General features: G+C 47.8%; 6 protein-coding genes across 6 annotated transcripts; 3 read left to right on the forward strand and 3 right to left on the reverse strand.

The window, feature by feature from the left end:
• Positions 1 to 1,812: 1,812 nt before the first annotated feature.
• Positions 1,813 to 4,053, forward strand: GGS25DRAFT_515727 (MFS general substrate transporter; the record flags this gene model as incomplete). The annotated part of the gene is made up of 4 exons (XM_049263111.1): positions 1,813 to 2,409; positions 2,494 to 2,822; positions 2,884 to 2,941; positions 2,992 to 4,053. 4 exons carry the CDS (start codon positions 1,813 to 1,815, stop codon positions 4,051 to 4,053), a joined length of 2,046 nt encoding a protein of 681 aa, XP_049112693.1.
• A 1,286-nt stretch (positions 4,054 to 5,339) lies between these two features.
• Positions 5,340 to 8,588, reverse strand: GGS25DRAFT_515728 (DUF1479-domain-containing protein; the record flags this gene model as incomplete). Its single annotated transcript, XM_049263112.1, has 4 exons — positions 5,340 to 6,742; positions 7,678 to 8,201; positions 8,293 to 8,425; positions 8,483 to 8,588. The coding sequence occupies 4 exons, from the start codon at positions 8,586 to 8,588 to the stop codon at positions 5,340 to 5,342; spliced, it is 2,166 nt and encodes a 721-aa protein (XP_049112694.1).
• Positions 8,444 to 9,762, forward strand: GGS25DRAFT_434628 (At2g23090 like protein). The gene is made up of 4 exons (XM_049258685.1): positions 8,444 to 9,143; positions 9,253 to 9,324; positions 9,392 to 9,462; positions 9,567 to 9,762. Exons 1-4 carry the CDS (start codon positions 9,135 to 9,137, stop codon positions 9,637 to 9,639), a joined length of 225 nt encoding a protein of 74 aa, XP_049112695.1. The 5' UTR covers positions 8,444 to 9,134; the 3' UTR covers positions 9,640 to 9,762.
• A 10-nt stretch (positions 9,763 to 9,772) lies between these two features.
• On the reverse strand, positions 9,773 to 11,466 carry GGS25DRAFT_434642 (Clavaminate synthase-like protein). The gene is made up of 2 exons (XM_049258686.1): positions 11,076 to 11,466; positions 9,773 to 10,893 (listed from the first exon to the last, which is right to left on the reverse strand). Exons 1-2 carry the CDS (start codon positions 11,273 to 11,275, stop codon positions 9,885 to 9,887), a joined length of 1,209 nt encoding a protein of 402 aa, XP_049112696.1. The 5' UTR covers positions 11,276 to 11,466; the 3' UTR covers positions 9,773 to 9,884.
• GGS25DRAFT_505469 (sporulation protein) lies at positions 11,381 to 15,174 on the reverse strand. The gene is made up of 4 exons (XM_049262238.1): positions 15,034 to 15,174; positions 14,650 to 14,960; positions 13,791 to 14,587; positions 11,381 to 13,737 (listed from the first exon to the last, which is right to left on the reverse strand). Exons 1-4 carry the CDS (start codon positions 15,055 to 15,057, stop codon positions 11,951 to 11,953), a joined length of 2,919 nt encoding a protein of 972 aa, XP_049112697.1. The 5' UTR covers positions 15,058 to 15,174; the 3' UTR covers positions 11,381 to 11,950.
• A 314-nt stretch (positions 15,175 to 15,488) lies between these two features.
• On the forward strand, positions 15,489 to 15,914 carry GGS25DRAFT_515731 (DNA-directed RNA polymerases I/II/III subunit 10; the record flags this gene model as incomplete). The annotated part of the gene is made up of 4 exons (XM_049263113.1): positions 15,489 to 15,524; positions 15,584 to 15,642; positions 15,709 to 15,795; positions 15,863 to 15,914. The coding sequence occupies 4 exons, from the start codon at positions 15,489 to 15,491 to the stop codon at positions 15,912 to 15,914; spliced, it is 234 nt and encodes a 77-aa protein (XP_049112698.1).
• Between the last annotated feature and the right edge of the window lie 2,875 nt (positions 15,915 to 18,789).

An 18,789-nucleotide genomic window follows, 5' to 3' on the forward strand; every position in this document is an offset into this window, starting at 1 on the left:
TGTTTCACTTACAAAGATTATAGACTCCGGTACCCGAAATCTCATTTTACAATAAATAACTACCTTGACAGGTATCTAGGTAGGTACATGTGCACAGCTTACTATTCGATGTCCCAGGGTTCTAAGGTTGTCAGCGAAAAGATCTGGAGCCTATTGCTATCCTGTTCACAACGCCTTGAAGGATTAGAGGATTTCGCTACCAAGATCCAGGATTCAGCTCGATATGAGTTGTAGATACATTTCAGTAGCATCACGAATTTAGGAGTAAAAACAAGCTTATTAGTGGCGGTGGCATAGAGCAAGTACAATACAGTCATACGAGATTACGCCTTTTTGTCATGTACGTACTGGCTCAGGGACATCAACAAATATCCCGCGAACGATGTAGCCCGCTCGTACCAAGTACAATGGTTCGTCTCTGGGCAAGCCACGTGGGTTACGACACATCATACATGTAATTCCTTCTTCGGGTAAGGGCTGCGGCTCCGTCCTCTCCGGGCAGCTTTTATTTTTCAACGCTAGGGGAATTCTTGCATCATGCATACTACTAGTAGTAGTAGCTTCGATACTGGGCGCTGTGTATGTCTTATCCACCCACTTAAGTACATGCCTAGGTAGGAGGTACTAACTAGTAAACACTGAAAGCTAGGTATGTAGCTAAACCAGTAGGTGCCTATGGATGTAGAACACGTAGGTAGCACCCAGGTTAACACACTCCTAGTAACGCAGGTTGCAGTGTAGCGCCGTTTCCTGACTTACCTACTAAGTATCGGATACTTATCCAGCCGTACAACGGGGTACTAAAACGGGATAGGGAAAGAAAGAAAATACCAAGACCTCCTAAAGGGGTAGTACCCTGTGTGTTCAGTCGAATGAAAAATCCGCCAATCCCGGGCATAGATGACTGCTCTACATTGGTGGCTTCGGTCCACCTCCACCAATATCCCCATTCCCAAGACGGCGGGTTGCAGATCTCTTCCCCTTTTTACGATTTCCCTGAGATCTTAGTTTTGATAGCGCCATACATGGATCTTTTTACGTCTGTTGTTGCTTCCACCGTGGGGAGGCTCATCACTCTAAGGCATCTCAGCTCGTATCCACCGCAACAGTATAGTGGGATTCATTGACACCAATACACGCCGCTATTGAATATAGCCGACTCTCTCTCCTCTATCTCTTGTCTACTTGCTATTGGATGGTAGGAACCTCAGCTCTCACTCTAATGTTATAGTGATCGCCGACCGTCATGTATCCTCCCAGCGCCTCTTCTTAGTTTTGGCCTACCTATGGGCCACACCTCACAGCCGGAACCAGCTTATCCCATGTCGGCAGGCAGTTTTGTCCGTCCAATGTCCTTTTTACCACCGGGATAGCAATTTACCAGATCGAGATTCTAGCTCCACCCACCGAAAAGGAAGAAAAAAAGAAAAACAAAACAGGGCACTGTCTATACTCGGGGGGCAATTTGCTTGTGCAGCTGCAAAACTAGAGTCTGGGCATTGACCAGTATTAACAGGACTCGCGTCTGGGGGGGCCTAGGCAGAAATAGATGCGGATCAACTGGGCGCACCTGTGACGTCGCCACCTAACGGCGATAAGCCAACGCGAATGGCTCAACTAGGAGTGATGCTACGGTTTCTAATGTCCCCCTACCGCAACTACTACCTTCGATCTGAATTTGGACGTGTGGCTGCCCTGGTCGTTCAACCTGTCGAACCCCACAAGAAGAACAAAGGCAACATGGAGGAAGACAGCGGCCATCGCGCCTCACTTGACCACGATAGCGACGACATTGCTTCGTTGTACATGTCAATGCCTTCTTCTAGCACCGGCGAGATCAGTTCCTCCTCTATCGCAGAGTGGGATGCTACGCAGTCGAACGTCCCGGCTTCTCACCCCGTGTCACCTTTCTGGCTCGCGGATGAGCTTATCGAGAGCGTGTCTGTCTTCAAAGCTGCCCACTCCAGGGACTTTTCCACCGCGTCTAGCAAGACCCTAACAAATGGAGGCAGCGACACGGATAGCTTAGCTCAGCTTAACCGCGCGAGCTCTCCCGACAATACTCAGCGGTATTCGATTCTAGCAGATCTTCTGATTGAATCTGCACCCCATCTACGGCACTTAGCGACTATCCGGACAGACGATTCGAGGTTGCACATCACCTCTGGAACGCCCAAGAACCAGCTAGTCACACCTGTCGAAGAGCAACGGCATCCGGGAAAACCAGCCGTAAAAACCCAAGAGCCGGAGACGCAAGAAGGTGATGAGCAAAGCCAGCAATTGCCGGCCACGGAAGGCGAGAGCGCCACCGCAAATCAATTTTTACATGGAATTCCATTATTACTACTCACCATCGGTCTCTCATTAGTCGTTTTCCTAATATCCATAGATAGAACAATTATCACTACAGTGAGTACCTCTCTCCTTCCCACCTACAAGAAAAGGAGGTATATTTCCGAATCGTGCTCCAGGAACTAATCATACAAAATACAGGCCATTCCTTTCATTACCTCCGAATTTCAGTCTACGGCAGACATCGGCTGGTATGGCTCCGCCTACCTCCTTACAGCATGTGCATTTCAGCCCGTCTTCGGGCGAGTATTTACTTCCTTTAACGTCAAATGGTCATATCTCCTTTCCATGTTTGTCTTTGAAATTGGGTCTATAATTAGCGGGTTTGCGCCATCTTCCGTGGCCCTTATCGTCGGACGGGCTATCGCCGGGTTTGGCAGCGCCGGCATCCTGACGGGCAGCTTTGTTATAGTAGCAACGGCTGTCCCGTTAGCCGTTAGGCCAATCTATACTGCCGTTGTTGGTCTAATGTAAGTTTTCAGATCTCTCGATGCTCATTTGAAGTGATTATATGGCTAATCAGGCGACCAGGTTTGGTGTGGGTGCTACTGTTGGTCCTCTTATTGGAGGTGTATTCACGGATTTAGTGGTATGTATAACCTCTGCATGACGCAGAATGGCCATGCTAATCTGCAATAGACATGGCGATGGTGCTTCTGGATCAACTTACCGGTTGGTGCCGTGACGATCCTCGTGATGATACTTGTATACCATCCGCAACCACGCGCCGAGACGAAACGAGGAGTTTTTAATCGCCTAATCGATCTTGACCTTGTCGGCAATATTATTTTGTTGGGCGCTGCCGTCATGTTGTTCTTAGCTCTCGAAGCTACTCTCACCGGCGCCGCCTGGGCAAGCCCCGAAGTCATCGGTCTCCTCTGTGGATCCGGCGTCGCCGCAATCGTGTTAATAGGGTGGCTGAAATACAAGAAGGACGGCGCCTTAATCCCCCCCTCCATCGCCAAGCAGCGTACGGTTGCCGCGTCTTGTCTGATGGCATTTTTTACCTACGGAGCTCTGCTCATACACACATATTTCCTTCCTATATGGTTCCAAGCCATTCTCGGCTACAGCGCCATCGAATCCGGTGTAGCTATGATACCATACTTCGTAGCCAACGCACTCTTCTCTGTCTTTTCCGGTGTATTCGTCTCCGTTGTGGGCTATTTCACGCCCCCTGCTATCCTAGGAAGCGCCATCGGCACCATAGGCTGCGGCATCATCACCTTGTTCCACCCCCAGATGAGCACGGGAATGTGGATCGGCTTCGAGATTCTCGCTTCCGCTGGCTTCGGCATGTCCATTCAGCAAGGCTTCACAGCGGTACAGACTGTTCTCGGACCCGAGGATCTTGCTGTTGGCACTGCCGCTGTCGTAGCTGCGCAGTCTCTTGGAGGTGCTGTCTTCATCTCTGTCGGTAACAGCGTATTTCAAAATCGCCTCGCGTCCCTCATCGAGGATACTAACATCCCGGGCCTTGACGTTCGTGCCATCGTTGGAGCCGGCGCTGTCGCCTTCCGAAAGGTTGTTCCAGCCGACGATCTTCCCACGCTCCTTGCGCTCTACGATGCCGCGCTACACACCGTCCTGGTCGTCGCAGTGCCGCTTGGCGGGCTCGCCTTCCTGTCATGCTGCTTCCTCCAGTGGAAGTCCGTCAAGAAGCCTGCTCAGCCACATTCTGGGGATGTGGAGAAGGCGTAAGTAAATAAATGCATTTACGATACGTTTCTATTCTGGTAGATAGCTGGGTGGATAGGATTGTATCTGTAGCATTGGGTAGGTAGGTACCTACACATAATACATGTGCGATGCCCTTAAACGTAATGTCTAATTTCTTTAATCTTCTTTCTTCCCTGGTGGAAGCTTTACTTCGTGTATTGGGTTGGGAAAAGAGTTGTTGGGTGTTGGTGTGGTGGTCAGTCCCCATATTGGGTTCGGTTGATTTATATCTACGCTACATAGCGGTCACTGCATCAGAGCGTGCTATTTTTACTTTGTTCTTTTGCTTCTATAGAGATATTCGATACCTCCGACGAAAGATTGGTTTTATGTCATAGGGAATAGAGGAAGGGTATGAATGAAAGAGTATCAATGGTGGTCAGTGTATCTGTGTCCATCAAATCTGAAATATACATGATTCACATCCAAAGTGTCTTTATCTCAACTACCTAGGTGGATACTTGTGTTCACGTTTCAAGTCCGACCACTTCACAACAATGATTATAAGGGACAAGAACATCGTATCATAAGACCCTAGGTCTAGTGCCTAGATTCCTTCTGTGTCGTAGTAACATCTGAGTTTAGGACAGGCATGCATTTTTGTGCTTAGGTATATACCTATGAATCCCAAAACAACGCCAAACTCGTGTATACGACCTGGGAGTGCTCTTAACTTTTCACTTAAAACACTTGAATAGCGAAAAGCTTTATGGGAAAAGTGGCCTGGCATATTCTAGCTACCTGGGTAGATACGTGCCCAAGGTGTCGAGATATGAGCTTCGGAAGATACTACGATCAGCCCCTGAAACTCATAACGCATTACTACCTACACATACAATACTGGGTATAGTTACTAGGTCAGGATGGACCTAAATATTAGATAGCCCTAGTCTTTGAACTCGGGAGTAAGCTTTCCATCTACTCTTCAACTCTACGTGAAAATACCTATCTTAGTTTGAGATACAGATTCTCTTTGACCTCAGTACCGATTCTTTACTCTGTGATTCTTATGGCTACGTACCTATTCCACTACTTATTAATAAACTACTTCAAAAGCATGTCTGCTAGCGTAAGGGGTTTTATTATTATTATTAACTCATTTACACATTACTCGTATCTTAGTACGAAGCCATCATGGCCTACCTAGTACCAAATCATGACCCCATAAGCTCTCCACCTCTATACTATCCCTTCCGTCTAATATTATACCAATCCTAACTAGATACTCAACGCCAAGAAGAATGAGAAGAGGAAAAGGAGAGAAGCCCTTAAAGTCTCCTAGCACTCTTCCCCAACGTAATGTCAAACTGATCCGGGAACAAAATCCCATTAGCCAGCCTAAGCAATTCCCTCTCCGCCTCCAATGCCCCCCTATCATCATCCCACGGCAACAACCCCATAGACCGTAGCCCCTCCTCCCCTCCCGCATCGCTAACATCCTGCGTCCCCGGTCTGCCCATGAACTCGCTCTCGCCCCTGCCGCTTTCGAAGTCCGGCGCCGGGAGTCCCAGTAAGAAGGACCTGCGCTGTCGCGCGAGGTGCAGCGCGTTAGTCAGAGACAGGGGGCAGGCGGGGATATACAAGACGCTGGCATCGGTGCGGCCCGTATGTGCAGCGTCTGCGGCGTGAACCATATCAGGGTGCCAGAGGACGTAGTCGCCGGGCTCGACCCTCGGGATGGGAATCATGGATCTACTGAGGCGGAGATGCGGGTGCAGGGCGTCGGAGAGTTCCTGGATGCAACCGGGGACAGCACCGTGGACTATGGTGTTTTGGGCGACGTTCAGAGACCAGTTACTTTCATGAAGGAAGTCGGAATGGCTTCCATGCTTGCGGCGTGGGGAGAAGAAGGGCCGCAGGAGGAGGTACGCGGTAGCGAGCCGAAGCATGGGACACGCACGTAGCGACCCGGTGTCAGGGGCGATAGGCGAGAGCGCGACCCAGCCCTGGAACATACGGAACATACTGCTGGACCCCGCGCGATTGTACAGGTCCCAGGTGACGCTAAGTCGTGCGCTGCTGTCCCAGGGGTCGTATTCTTCCCATTTCCCCTCGAAGATCTTGGCGTAGGTCCCGGCGCGCCCGTATCCGTCGGGTTCCCAACGCTCGACGCTGCCGCCGTCGACGTGCGGGCCAGAGGCAAGGGACTTGTCGCCTGGCTTGCGCATACGGATGCGGTCTGCGTAGGCAACAGAGTGGTTGCTGCTTACGAGGGCATCCCCTTTGCTTGAGTGCCACGCACTCATGGCGAATCGCTGGACCTCAAGGACCCGTGAGTCAGCGCGGGCTCTGACTTGCCCGGGACTCCAGAACATCTCATATAGCTGAGGATCATGTGCCGGGATTCCTTTTGGGCGAGGGTTATGCCGAAGGTATTCTCGCGTTTCTTCCTTCCATGACAAGGCAACATTTGGGGGCACGACCCTCCTTATGACGGCAATGCCTCTTTTCTTTAGGGCATCCTGGAAGGCGGCTACTTTGACTGAATCGTTTATGTCAAAATAGTCGATCGTGGGTATTATGACAGATCCAACAGCAGCGATACGATCTACCTCTTTCCTCAACTGGTATAGGAGACGATAGAAGGAATCAGCAACAGCCTTCTCATTACCAGCAATGAGATTCCGTTTGATTTTGGCGAACCGATCTGGTAGAGGAATAGGATCTGAATCTGACAGAGACAAGAAATCGACCGCCATTGTTGTCTACTTCATTCGCGAATAAATGGCCCTGAGCTAAATTTCATATACAACTGTAGATAGCAGGGCACATTGGACTAGATGGAAGTCTCTTGTGGCAATTCGAATGCACAAACTTTCAGATATTCATGGCATATAATATAGATCAGATCTAGCATAATGGCCATCTTCGAAACGAGTATAAGACGGGCAGTAACAAAAGCCCTCCCACGTAGGGCATTAAGGGTCCGTGGGGGTTACAAGCACTTGCCCTTTTAGGACAGGCGTCGACTGAAGAGAAGCTGTCTATAGTTTGTGTCCTGTAGGCACTAGGTATTCTGCGGTCTGTAGTGTAGTCTAAGCTGTCAAGGTACACTATAGTGGCAGGCATTAGTGAAGTGGACGCTTTGTGCATCAGGTCTAGACGAAACCAAGGCGACTCAATCAGACGTTGTCACATTGTGTTGACGATTCACTGCGTCTGATCCAAGTACCCCCATCTTCGGCAATGGACTCCGAAATAAAGATCTCTTGGCTTGGTACCCAGGCCCTGGTGATAATTTATTAGACCCAACACAAGTCTGGGTCGATTCGCCATTGGCTAGTCTAATGCGGCTCCTGGATGACGCTCCCGCGGCCCGTTGGACCGGTCCCACGTCGATAGCTTGAGGCTAGAAACGATAAAAGGACGCGGACAATCCCGGGTAGGGCGAGCATTTTGTACGAATACAATCCCAGCTTCACCGATGTTGTATTATCTATCAGATTACGCGGACCCTCAGGTAAATCCTATGAATTAGATGGACTTTCCGCTCCCCCCAAATTACATCCGAGTGGTTGGCATCGGGATGTTTGAGATTTCTTGTTGGAACGAGAGGATGGCTTGGCAATGTCTTATGTGCTCAAGAAGCTTTGCCGCGCTTTGAACGACGTAAAGGTGCTTGCTGGCTCGTATTATCATGTATGACTTCGGTCGCGTCAGCACCTTTTCTCTTTACTGGCTTCTGGTTAATTGGTGATTTGTTTTTCTCCTCCTTAGTTTCCTCCTTAGTTGATGCATCTTCAGATGGCTCGTCTTTCATCAACACATAAGCTACTTTCTCAATATGAGTAGCATCGACCCCAAGTCGCCCGACTAGAGCCTGTGCCGCAGTGCTCAGCTCAGCATATTCCTTGGCGTTGTACTTGATGGGAGACTTCTGTCCGTCACGGCACAACCAATAAAAGGCTTCATCTGAGAAAAATATAACACGGTTCGGATCGTGTACAGAAAGCAAAAGGCTTGCCGTGGCAGGGCCAATTCCCTTCAGCTTGGTTATCATGTCCAACGCCTTGGAAGTGTTATGATCAGCCCAATATACCTTCATAGCTTCCTGAATAGTTTGTTCAGCAGAGGCTTCCTCATTTGATGTGACGAGCTTCATGAGCGTCGGGCGAAATTTCCCATGGCGTCTAAAAGAGGTTAGAGGTGCCATGTGAGTTATCAATTATCAATTAGACATCTATGGATAACACATGAAGTTATCATACAGCCTGCACTTACAGCTTCCAATCGACTAGAACCTTCACGTCACCGAGCTTCATTTGTTGCTTCGGCTCCTCTGAGTGGAATAAGGAGACGGCGTCATTGTAGCGGAAATGATCTAACTCAAGTAAAGTCTTCTGGCCTGGTTTAGCTATTGACAGTGATTAGTTGTATGAATATGGCTTGAGTGCTAATTTCTAGTACATACTCCCTTTGGCCGTCGATATTTTCTCGATTAAGGGGCCATAACGGCTTAGCAGGTGAGTAAACTTATCGAGAGAAATGGCATTTGGTAATAGAGTCCGATCTAGCATGTTGATTCAACCAATGACAATGATATCTCCAAACATCCCATTCGCCTGATGTCAGCTTTAAATGCCTATACCCAAAAAGGGATCCAATCACTCAATTGCTTGTGTCTGTGAAAGTGTCAATTGTTAACTAATGATAATGTTCATTGTTGGCATTAGGTAGAATTTAGAAGTTCCAAGTTGCACAGAGCATGCATGGATAAGTACTACTAGTAGTAACTTAGCCCGATAGTTAGTTAATGGAAAATCCACAAAACAAATGTTCTAGAAGCCGAACGGCCCCCAAACTTAGAAACTCTTAGCGCCGAAAGAACCCCTGCGTCAACTTGAAAATCCATTTTCTTCCAAACCTTACCGATCTGAAAAATAACTAAACCCCCAATTTATTTTCGTATCCTTCTTACTTAATTTTACTTTCTTTCGCAAAACCTCTCAACCGACAGTCATCCCAACGATATCATCATAATTATCAACAGGTCACCAGAAACTAAACCTCATCCCTAACCATTTCACTCGGTTCTTTTCGGCAATTTTTTCCATTTAGCAAAAATGGGTAACGTAAGTCTTCATCCATCTACTTTTCGACCAGTCTTGAAAGCAACAACGAGTGAAAGGGCGGGATGTCATAGATCAGAAAGGATGACAGAACTAACCCTCGAAACAACAGGGAGCCAAGGCCCAGCAGAAGCGCGAGCGCAACGCGAAGGATACCAAAGTTGCCAAGTCGCAGCTGAAGTCGGTAAGTCCCTCTCTTACCCTTCCAGGAAACAAAGAATCTCGCTTACACGCAAAACCTCGTCTCGTAGAATGTCAAGGCTATGGACATCCAATGCCAGATCTGCAAGTCCACTTTCCTGAAGACGACTCGCGCCCCTCAGTACGTACCATGCCTGCCTGCCTACATATGATCTTCCTCTTGGAATAGATATGAAGAATAAACAAAAACATCGAGATCGCCTAACCATAAATCACTGTCACTAGGCTTACCGAGCACGCTGCCAACAAGCATAGCAAGACCATCGCCGACTGCTTCCCAACTTACGAAGCTAAATAGTCGCCCGTATACCAACCACATACAGACGAACCGACCCAGCAAGCAAGCCAGCAAGCAGGAGTATGGGCATAGCGATTGGCGTACTTTTAGGGGGCTTTCTGTCAGGGCTGCATGACAGGGCACGCCGCGAATGGGAAAACTGATTAATGAAATTACGCGAGAGTTGGTAACTTGAGATATTCCAATAGGTATTGCGCGAAACCGCGTTGCATTTATTGTATGTGTGTGCGTTTGTGTGCTGCTCGTCAATGTGCCTCTACCGCTTGCGCCTGCGTGTTACCACCACTATTCTTAATACCACCAGGAGAAGCCGAAGCGCTGGCATTAGGCTGCTTATCTACTGCTTCCTTGGCCTGCAGCGCTCGTATATCCCTTAGGATATCGGGGTACCATCTCTCCCCGACATCCGGGTGGCTCTTCACCCTATTCCTAAGCGTCGCCTCGCCCAATGTCTTTGCGACGCCCCCCTTGCGAAACGTAAACTCGACGTCGTCGAGCCTCGCACCCCCATTCGCTTGCAACACCTGCTCCCGCTGGCGTCTTACACCCTCCGGCACCTTCCCCACACCCACGTCCTCCAGCTCCTCGAATGTCGTCGACGCTCTAACGCCCTGGAAGAACGGGATCGAGAACCGAGCTCCCTGGCCCGCGGCGGGCGACAACACGCGATGTGTAGTAGACGCACAAACTCCCTGCGTCAGCGCCTCGAGCCCCTGGCCAATCGCCACCACCAGGGTACCGCCAAGCGGGGGGCAGTCGATCCAGCGGCCTTGCATATTCTGGACTTGCAAGCCCCTATGCTGGCTCGCCTGGAGGAGGTAGCTCGTGAGCATGCTGTCTTTGTGCGGGCCAACACCCTGGCCCTCGACACCGGCCTCAGCGAGCCCCAGCTCGGCGAGGTCGGGGTACTTGACGATCTTTAGCTTGTGCTGCTGGTCGGCGTCGAAGTAGCGCGCGAAGGCGTCAGGCGGAAGCTCGATGGCCTCGGCGATGAGCCGCGTGAAGGCGATGGACATATCGCCCATCCGGCGCATGTAGTCCGCGTACACACGCCGGAACTCGGGCAGCACGGCTGGTGACGGCCACTGGTTAGGTGCGAGCAGGTTCTCGTAGCGCGGCGCGTTAGGCGCGGGCACGGGGTGTTCAGTCGATAGGTCAATCTGCTCGCGGTGGTCGACCTTGCCGGCAGTGATCTCGGCTGACAATTGCGAGTACCCTAGAAATGAGGGCGCGTTCTTCATTTCAATCTTTAGCCTTTTGTTTTTCAATAATTTGCGTAAGCTTATAGAACCCGGTAGTGTCTTCGATACGATTAAATAAATAAAAGGAAACAAAAGTTTGTATACATCCTTGCGCTAACTAGATATTGGTGATCGATGTATGATATATTCCACGCTGCTCTTTCATATTTTATGAACCTCTAGTCGGGGACTTACTTTTCCTCCTTCGGTATGTCAAAAAACGCCTTACCCTCCGCTATAACTTTCTGCCACAGCTCCTCGGGTATACCGACATTCTTAAGGTACAGGAACCCGACTTCCATCAGGGCATGTCGTAAATCTGCCAGAAACTGCGGTTTCGTCTGCGGGTCTTTGGCCAGAGCTAAATCTAACACTGGGATGGACGTAAACGACATGGTTACTATTTATTGGTAGCGTGACGTTTTATGAAACCAAAAGCGAAGGAAGCATTATCTTTAGGTAGTAGGCTTCGAGAGTCAATGTTCAGATTAAGTGGTAGGTACCTAGGTATGTAGAAATCTCATGATGGAGGTCCACTAACCTTAGTAGATATGGCGTAATTCCGCTCATCGGCATTGGCCGTCCAATAGAGACATAAGAGTTACTCCAATTTCAATGTTCGCTGTGTAAGGTACTATGTATTATGTATACTACCTAGAGTAGGCTTTAAACTTTACTAGACGCCTCAATTCCATGGAACAAAGGACTTTCTAACCTATATACCCTATCCAAGGTATTATATAGGGGGGAGGGGGTTTGAATTTAAAAGGGCTGTTTAGCAATTCAACGATATATCCAACTTATTAAGCACTTGATGCGAAAGTACAAATACTACAATCACCATGCCACGATTGCTACCTAGCCTCGTTATCAAAGATACCAACTGTTTTAAAAAACACTTCAAATTATCATGTGGGGGTATTTGGTTCAGTTTTAAAGGCTAATTAACGAGCCTTCTTGGTCGGAGAACTCTTCCTTGGCAAAAGCCTTGATTATTTGCGTGGTAGATTGGTAGGTAACAGTATACACTCCCATCTTACATCTTAAGCTTCGCAGCGCAAAACCAGCGTTTATGACGACGAAACGGTAGTGCTTGACGATAATAGCTTCGTAACTTGATAGAACATATCCTCAATCGGCGGCATAGCAAACGCTGGCGCAGAATCGAATAGCGTCGCGAGTTTCTGCGGTGGAACCACAGCCGGGTAGGCGTTGTCTTCATCATCATTTGCAACATCTGGCACATCTACATCCATTTCGTCTCCACTCCCTGGTTCGTCATCCGGCCCAGCAAGTAATGCCAAAGGTTGAGCCTCACGAGGATCCTCAACATCCGCGTGTTCAAGATTGAGATCAGCCAGAGGTTGAGCGAACGCAAGAGAGTTGGTGTCCATGCCTTCGGTGACAGACCACAACTGGGCAGCAGAATCTAAAACCAGATAACCGCTCGATCCAACTGAAGCGACTACCGACGTTACCGGGTGAGGGAACTTGCGCACCATTGCCGGCTCGGATTGGTCGGGAGTGAATACTGCGAGCTCAGAGACAAGGTTGGGCGAATCTAGCTTGCCACGTGTAACAGCTACCGCAAAGCTTGATGTTCTATGGTCGACCGCCATATGTGTCAAGATAGATGGCCCCGGACCATGGTGATCTTCACTTATCCTTAGTTGAACCCCATAGAGTAGCTCATCAGAGACTAGATCGTATACTATAAGACGGTCTGAAAGCACAACTAAGCAGGATGATAAAACTCTAACATCTCGAACTTCACCGTGAATTAACCCGTCTAATGAATTTCGAATCTTGCCCGATTCTGTGTCGATAACGTGGAGTATCGAGCCATGGACAGTTCCAATCGCGCAAACCAGCGTGGAGCCATCCTCGGAGAAGCAGACTGCACCGGATCCTCGTAGATATGTTTTGCTAGCCACAACATTGGGGTCAACCAGTTCTTCGTTCTCTTGTAGATATATAGTTCTAGAGCAAGCCCAGTTGTGAAGTTGGCGCCCGAGTTTTCCCCTGACCAGCACACCATCTCGTTGTCTTATAGTCGGCTCCCACAGTCGGACAACTCCATCCTGCCCGACAGTGGCAAAGCGATGTGAGTGTGGGTCAGCAGCCAGCCCATATACCGGTTCACTGCGACCCGTGAAATGGGGGGCATTGATACGAGATACTAATTCGAGACTCTGGTCTTCCGATGAAGTCGCCCAAAATTTGAGGTAGACCTCGCGCCTCTCGGCGGGGGATCCTTCAAGAGAATTGACATCACGCGTAGGAGGTTGCCATTCATCTATTGTGGCAAGCCACTTACCGTCTGCCGAGTATGCCATGCCAGTGATACGAGGCTCAGTTATGGCGTAGCCTTTGGTTGTCACGTTGATATCTGTTGGATTCGTTCTCGTGAGGGCCTGTTTTGAGATACTCTGCAAAGTGGTAAGGTCCAGCGTCTGTATCATTGGGGTTGATGGGCCGCTTCCAGAGTGACCCATTTGCTGCCCGTTCCCAACACAAAAGTGTATTCGCGACGGATCCGCTGGACTGACTGTGGCGGGAGTCTTTAATAATCGAGATGGAACATATTGGCCCACCCTTCTCACTAAATCATCTTTCGAGAATGATTGGGGAAATAGGAGGGTCTGGAGTCCGGATATGTATGTCGTCGGTTTCATGTCCGCAGTTGATAGTACGATGACCGAATTATCATCTAGGTGGAGAACGTATGCAGAACCATTCTTTGAGATTACGATATTTTCTATTGTCGCAGACAGATGAGGCAGGAAATCCATCTTTTGCGTGTCCAGCTGCCATAGTACCAACGTGGACTCGGAGCCTCCAGAAATAAGGTAATTGCCTGTGATGAAGATTAGAGACGACGTGACTCTGTGAGGATGAGATGATTCTTACCATCTCGTGACCATTTGATATCATGAACCGCTTTCCTATGCCAATGGTATTTTCGTGGCTGAAGAGAATTCTTGTGCCCCTTGCCGTTTTGTAGGCTGCGAAGACGAGGCAAGAGATCGTTATAAAAGTAGATAGCTCCACGGGCACATCCTACGGCAATTTCCACCACGGGTTCGTCGCCGGCTTCCGCTTGAGACTTTAGGTTGAGGTGGACGCGGTTGGTTGCTCGCACATCTAGACAGACGATCTCGTCACTGCAATCGAGGGTGAAGAATTCGTACTCTAAATCCTGAAAACCTTTGATGGTAGAGTTTCTTAGGATGCCGAGCAAGATGTTGCGGTCGGCTGATCCTGCTATGGCATATCCGCTTCGGACAAATGACAAATTCAAAACGGGTTTGGACTGGGTCAAGAGAGACTTGAACGACTTTAACTTGGAATCTCGCACATCACAGGCGACAATCTGCCATCTCCCTCTATGCTCGATAGAGGTTAGCACGATATCTTGAAACCCCTTTTTAAACTGTACGCGCTCGACCGACATGCCACAGAGAAGACCACATTCTAGTTTGCAAATGGCCCCGTTCCTGGTCCCATTTGTCCAGTCGATTGCCCAGAGGCGGCCAGCGGACGAGGCTACCCATATAATATTGGGTGAGGTTGGCGAGAGACGTGTCGAGATGATCTGTTCTCCTGCGACTTCAGCATTCAACTTTAGTAGAGGGATCTTGCGTATGAGGAGGGATTCGGTGGCCGAATAGACTTGAATAGATGTATTAAAGGCCAATATAAGGTGCCTAAGATGAATGTTAGCTTTCTCGCCCTGGCTATACTAGAGTAGGAGCTATGCGCCACATACATTTCATCATCAGCTAATATAGGATCTACATTCAGCATCATTCCTCCCATAGGCTTTGATACTCCCCATGTTGTCTGTTTTTCATGGCTCCTCCGTTGTCGTCGATTTTCTTTCTTGACAACCTGAAAGGTAGGTTCTTTAGTGGCAGATGTCATTTTATCAGGATTTTCAGATATTTTTAACAAGCCATTGGCTTTCGGGGAGGCCTGTTCGTGGATTGGAATGTTATGGGAGGCTAAGTGATCTCGCCTTGCTCGTTTTCTTTTGTCCTTCTCGTCGATGTCTCTTTTTCGTTTATGCGCACTGATTTCCTAGATGGTAGGGTATGTAAGCTACTAGGATGGAGGCATTAAGTATTCAGTGCTGGGAATAAGTTCAACCTACTTCTGTAGTTGATATGGGAGCCATCTTGGGAACTCAATTTTTTTTGGCTGCAACTTCTTAAAAGCAAGCTAAGTTGAAGATCTCTAGACGACGAAAAGTTCACAAGTTTTTTTGCGGGACGAACAAGATAAGGTAGGTAGATAAGAAATTTAGAATTTGCAAGTTCAATGTTCATCAAGCTAAGCTGAAGTTAGCGTTAGTTAGTTAGTTAGTTAGTTACTAACTACTAGATTAAAAATGGTCATAGTGTCATGCAGATCAGCCAACTATCGATAACAAAGCATCAAATTTCCAAACTCAAACCTTTGTTTCTTTCGCCAGAGTTGATCTCTTTTTTATTGCGACGGTTCACATTGAATCTATCTATCGACCGTGTTCATTCGCCTAGATTTGACAAATCAACTTCATCTACAATCACTCTACCAACTATAAGCCCTAGAATATCACACTTCACCATGATTATTCCTATTAGATGCTTTTCTTGTGGGAAGGTAGGCTTTGTTGTCCCGCCATTTTTGGTTTGTTTTGTATTGACCGAGGCGCACTACAGGTGACTGGAGATCTTTGGGAACGATATCTCAAGTTGATCGATGAGGGCATCCCCGATGGGTAAGATAATGCCATCCTCATCTCTGTTTGTCTATTTATTGATATTGTACTAATAACTTATTCAAGCGACGCCATGGACTCGCTTGGCCTAAAGCGATACTGCTGCCGTCGCATGATCATGACCCACGTCGACCTCATCGAGAAATTACTGAAGTAAGGCTGTTACCCCGGAACCGAGATAAAATGTACCCAGAGAGGAAATTATTAACGAGTAAACAAGATATACCCCGGATGGACGAAACGAAAAGAAGATTCAGCTACAACAACGATGAGCTTGGAACTTGGCAACACCCACTTATAATGAATTTGATGTCAACGATTATAAACAGAAAGATTGCATCCCGTGGCGTTGGAGGATGACTTTAGGCAGGCGTCATAGCATCACTTGATTAGTATTCACAGAGGACTAATCTCAGACTACAATGTGAACTATCCGATCTACTTTAAACGACGATGGAGATTGTGCCAATAGAATTTTCTCGGAACTATCAAAAGTTAGAACGCCTTGCGGCTATCTTGCGAGCGGCCTGTATATGCGGCCTCGAATGCGCCCCAAACAGTTGCTGGCTAGGGTACCATGCGGAATATACGCGATGACTGCTTGCAAAAATCCCCTTAGAAGCTTGGTAGCGTGCATAGAACAGTGTTCTCACCTTACTTCTATGGTTGGTATGTTCCGGATATCTGGAAAGGGAAGCCTACCTACCGCATGGCTGATCTGAAAACTGACAGGCGAATCGAAATCTCTTTGTGAACAGGCATTAGGTAAACAAACTGAAGCAAGGCATTCAGCTTAGCCTTCTCCCAACGAAGGGTATAATCGCCGCGACTAATTATGGTCTTAGAGAGTGCCACGTCGGCCATCTTTAGTGGTGCTGTTGTCGCCATAAGCGCTTGGTGTTAACTAGTAGTTGGTTGAATGTGCAGCATACCTAGGTAAATATGCAGCCCTGAAGGTAGTTCGAAATTCTGGATACCTATGTAGGTGTCTGTCTACTATGTAGGTTGGTACTTTGAGGGTACCCACATGTATTGACCGCATCTTCGCCTATTTCAAGCCCTTGTTCCAGAAGAAGAATAGAAAAAGCAAATGGCTTATTTCTGATCTAAACGAACGAAACCGAGACCGTTATCCAATTTTCTAATGGGAGAGCCCCGAAGGATTCCCGGAATTCCTAACCTACATATATACATACCTTAGTGCCTCCTATGCCCAGGTAGCTAGTAATACTACTAGGTTAGGTATGTACTATGTAGGTAGGCTACATGTAAGTATCTAACCTGCTATAGTCTAACGGTAGATGCTGTATCTTAGGCAGCTATTGACTCTAGATATATTTACGGATGAGATGAGGGACTCTGTATAGGCCTAGTATAGGTAGGTGTATGTGCTTCGTAGCCAACGCTGACAATCAAACCACTGCTGTATTGTATAACTGAGATTTAACCATCATGCAAGGGCTTCAAGGGCTTCCTGGCTTTCGCACATGTTGAGGCGTTCTACCTCCATAGTTCTGTATCACGGCGCCTATGCACGTTGAGACTAAGCAGAGGATCGGGCGTTGCGTTCTGGAAAAGCGCCCCCAATGGATAAGCGAGGGCTGATCTTACGTAGGATTAATTATATCTTGAACTTTCATCCATCTCGGCAAACGCCGTTTGATATCTCAAAGGATCTGGCTAAAAGAAAAACATGATACTTTACAAAAAGGAGAGAATGAGAATGAGATAGTATAGGATGGATTAGTCATGTAGGAAGACGGCAAGGTTGGTAAACACCATGGCAAACAGCATACATACTATCATCTATGTAGAGATGCTAGCCTAGGTGCATAGTAGCCAATCAAAGTGTGTCTACCTAAGGTAATGCATTTATAGGTACATACATACTATATAATACTATCAATATGTAGGCCGAGCCACCAAAAAATGCACAATTCTATTGGTTCACAGGTACATTGATCAGTGATTAGATCTGAGTTGGGGTGATACTGTGTAGTTATGTCTATCATAGTCAATATGTTGAATTCACCATATGTTTCTTGCTTGATGGCCTTCCATAAGAAACTGCTGACCTACATAGATATGCATACAATACATACCATCATACACCCTCCAGGTCTCAGGTCGCTGATCGGTCAAAGTTTGACACCTAACAGCTATCCCAGGCCCACATGGGAGACCCCATCAGTTCTAATAAAAGGCGCGGTACCAGATCCTCGGGAACCCTATCCTAGCCATTCGAGAAGGATTGGCTGTCAAGGTGCACAAAATACCCGCGATTTATGGCACCGGCCACTTCCCACCACTCTTTATTATGGATATTATGGATCACGCACCATATGGGTTAATCATAATGTAGGGCATATGTACCTACCTAGCAGCCTATGTATAATGTTAGTACCTACATCCATATGTAGAATATGTAGGCTCCAGCACGTATCAGGTAGTTCATCCGGACTCCTTCCCGATTATGTCAGGATGCTGCCATCACCTGTCTAGGGATACCACAAGCTTACTACCTACCCTACTATGTGCTACCCTAGATAGAATACGTAGGGATTGACATGTAGTAAAGCGTGTCAGAGACTTACACACGGATAGGGCTATCACTGCCTAATACGCATAGTCCTATGCCCATACAATTATTACAATACCTCCCTAGGTAGGTAGGTAGGTAGGTAGAATCTGGTAGATAGGTAGATAGGTAGGCTGGTACTCTAGGACCCTCTAGGTTGGTGTGTAGTGTTAAATACATCTTAGTGACGGGTCGAGCCGTTGTGACTCACGGTAATACAACTCTGGCACTGCTATGTTTTGAGGGGCGAACGAGAGGGGAACAAAAAAGCACAGGGCATGTAGCAAAGCTGATGCTTCAATGTTTCAAAATGTTCTTTTTGTTGCTATCATGTCGCTAAGCCATTGGCCTCCATCTTGGACATTTGTTTTGAGTATCATGTACTTTTGCGCTTTTGCAATTTGCACATTTTACCCCAACATGGATGCGATGAAGTGGGTTAATACCTAGTTATGTAGTACCTAGTTAACTAACCAGGTATGTAGTGTATGTAGGCAGTAGCTCGTTCGAAAGAGTGGTGGACTAGGCAGGGTATCTGTAAGAGAAGTGGGAATGGACTTTCGTGACTC

Source organism: Hypoxylon fragiforme, assembly GCF_022984875.1.
Source record: "Hypoxylon fragiforme strain CBS 206.31 chromosome Unknown GGS25scaffold_9, whole genome shotgun sequence".
NCBI lineage: Eukaryota > Fungi > Ascomycota > Sordariomycetes > Xylariales > Hypoxylaceae > Hypoxylon > Hypoxylon fragiforme.